The sequence below is a fragment of the Poecilia formosa genome, unplaced genomic scaffold (genome assembly GCF_000485575.1).
Source record: "Poecilia formosa unplaced genomic scaffold, Poecilia_formosa-5.1.2 Scaffold871, whole genome shotgun sequence".
NCBI lineage: Eukaryota > Metazoa > Chordata > Actinopteri > Cyprinodontiformes > Poeciliidae > Poecilia > Poecilia formosa.
This window is the reverse complement of record NW_006800810.1, coordinates 17,719-20,772: the sequence shown is the minus strand read 5'-3', so window position 1 is coordinate 20,772 and position 3,054 is coordinate 17,719. Positions and strand designations below refer to the sequence as shown.

General features: G+C 40.4%; 1 protein-coding gene across 1 annotated transcript in view; it reads left to right on the top strand.

Annotated features, from left to right (window-relative positions):
- LOC107834964 (nuclear factor 7, ovary-like) overlaps positions 1-1,150 on the top strand; it is a 2,170-nt gene extending 1,020 nt beyond the window's left edge. The window contains exon 2 of the mRNA XM_016666992.1: positions 4-1,150. Within this exon, the coding sequence (XP_016522478.1) occupies positions 4-396 (393 nt within the window). The 3' untranslated portion in view covers positions 397-1,150. The remainder of the gene's footprint in view (positions 1-3) is intronic.
- Positions 1,151-3,054: the final 1,904 nt, after the last annotated feature.

Here is a 3,054-nt window from a genome sequence, read left to right as displayed (position 1 = left end):
CAGAGTTTCTCTTCAGGCAGATTTTACTTTGAGGTTCAGGTTAAAGGAAAGACTGACTGGGCTTTAGGAGTGGCCAGAGAGTCTGTAGACAGGAAGGGAACCATCCGCCTGAGTCCTCATAACGGTTTCTGGACATTTTGGTTGAGAAATGGATACGAGTACAAAGCTGGTGCTGGACCTTCAGTCCGTCTCCATCTCCATCCTGGTCCAGAGAAGGTCGGGGTGTTTGTGGATTATGATGAGGGTCTGGTCTCCTTCTATGATGTAGATGCTGTGGATGTGATCTACTCCTTTACTGGCTGTGGCTTCACTCAGAAACTCTACCCATTCTTAAGTCCATCTCTTAATGACGGAGGTAAAAACTTGTCTGCCCTGATCATCTGTCCTGTTCATTAGAATCATTGATCTGATGAATCTCGAGAGGTGAGCTGGGAAACATCCTGAGCAGGAATTCAACAGTTCAGATCAATTTCTGCAGCTCTTTCTGATTCTGTTTCTGCAGTTTTTATCTTCTCACATCAGCTTTCTAAAACTACCAGCTCATTATTTCTTCTTGGATTTGTATGCAAGTAGTTGAAAGTGCCTGTCTGAGTTTGAATCTTCTCCTTGTTTTCTCTGCTGTGACTTTGATGATGAGATGCTGCTCTTATATCTGAAGACTGCATCCAGAATGTTAAAACTAGAGACTAAAGTGACTTTAGACACTAAACTATTCATTTTCATTTTTCAACTACTTCTTTCTAATAATTATTCTGATCTATAAAAATAAAACTTGTGAGATTTTATGAGACTAATGTTCTGATCAAAGTTGTAGTTTTGAATATTTTGGTTCTGAAATAAAACACCATATAATCCAACTGAAGTTTGTTTAATCTTCATCCTGTAAATTAGCAGCTTTAGAATCTTTAAAATGCAGATCTAGATGAAGTAGCAACTCTGGGAAAAAGGTGCCAAATCATTTTGGATCACTGACTTTTCAGTTCGTGTGACAAATGGACAGTCATGTCTCCAAAGACTGTCCAACTCTTTGGACCTAAAGGTGATGTTGGACCTCCAGTTTACTCAAATGGACTGATTGGGCTACATCTCCCAGCATTCGTTGCACTGGAAGTCACATTTTTAGATTTGACCACTACAATAAATACCATATCTGCAGAGTTAAGGGTTTCTTTTGGAGAGAACCTCCAATGAAGACATCTGTGTGTAACTTGTTCTTTAACTTTTTGGACAGAAAAAGGACATTAAGACCTTCAAATTGTAACCTGGTCAACTTTGTTGCCGTTAGTGCCTCTGGCATTTCTCGGTCCCCTAATGGTCAAACGGAGACACCTGGACCACCTGGCCCTCCATGTCCAGCATGTCATGGAGGATCGTTTGAAGCGGCGTCTGCATAGTTGACGTTGCAACCCAGCAACGGTCAATGGCTCAATGTTGGAGCCTGTTCTCCTGGATATTATTCCCAGTCTGAATGGGAGACGGCTCGTCTCACAGCAGGACAGGACTTTCTTTGACCGTCTTGGCAGAAACAAATAGGGATGCATAGTTACTTTGAAAAAGTAACTTTAATCGGATTACTGATTACTCCTTGAAAAAGTAACTTGGATTACTGATTACTTGATTTGAAAAGTAACTAAGTTACATTAAAAGTAACTTTTTTAGTTACTTTCACCAGCTGCTGACAACGCTCCACCACCTGTGAAAATTACATTAATCTTTGTCATAACTTAGCTGCAAGTTATTTAATAACATCAACAATGTGTCTCCACTTATAAGGTTGAACTGAAGGGGAAATTGTTTAATGGTTACAACAGTACAAAAAAACTTTAATTTGTGTGTTCCTGTATCGTCTGGAAAACTAAGAAAGATTTTAAACCCCCCCCCCCCCCCCCGGCCTCCAGGTTCTGCGTTACGGCCCTGTGTTTGGTGTCACAGCACACAGAGCTCCTCCTGCCGCTCCACAGCTCAGATGGCTGCACAGATTTGTGACACTTATCTTAATATTAATTATTATAATGGCGTTTAGTTGCACAACTTTACGGACTCGTTCATTCGTGGCCGTTTTCACGTTTATTGTGCCGTTCATATTAGTCTCCATGTTTGCAGTTTTTCTGGAGCGCAACACGAAGCTCTATGTCGTTCACAGGTAATAAACTTGACATTAACTCCTCTAATATTGGACATAGAACTGATTTTATTCTGACATAACTGAAGCGCTACTGGGAGGTAGCCTGCCTTATAATAAAAGTAATATTAAAAATAGACCAGGTTGGAACACATGTCTAAATACCACAGCGAAGCTACTACTTCTTGGGCTCTAGCAGGTAAACCTAGGCAGGACCCTATATTTGAACATAAAAATTTATCTAATGCAAAATACAAACATGCACTATGCTTCATTTGACGGAACAAGCAAACCATCAGGGCTGATTCCTAAGGGCCCCCTTCAGTGGAGCAATAATAATTTCTATATCATTATAATATCAAAAACACAATTTCACTATGAAGTGATTTGTTTTTAAAATAATATTTGATAATGCATGTAGAAATCACTATTTTATGGATAAAAAGGAAAAAAATAAATTGCTCTTGGGGCCCCCTGGTGGCCGCGGTAGATACCGCAGCCTCGCCGGTACCATGAGCTGCAATGAGCATCCAAACGTCCAAAGCTCCGGTCAGAAGCTAAGTTAGCAAAACAATGTCTCAAAAAAGGACTTAACCTTCAGGAAGGGAGAGAAGAAAGAGGAAGAATAGAAAACAGCTGAGATAAAGGTTTGTTTTAATGAGCCTTGGTGATGTAAAGATTAGCGATGGGTAGACGAGGCATCGTATCGTTTCGACTCATAGCGAAACTGTGTCGGTTCTGTGTCACTGAATACCGACACCTGCTGCACATTAAAAATTCCTACAAGCAATGTAGTGATTAGATGACCTAGTCCAGTGGTCCCCAAACCCCGGTCCATGGACCAATTGGTACCGGGTCGCGCAAGAAATAATTAAATATTTCCGTTTTATGCATTATTTGAGTCTGGAGGATCTTTTATTTTGAAAATCCTT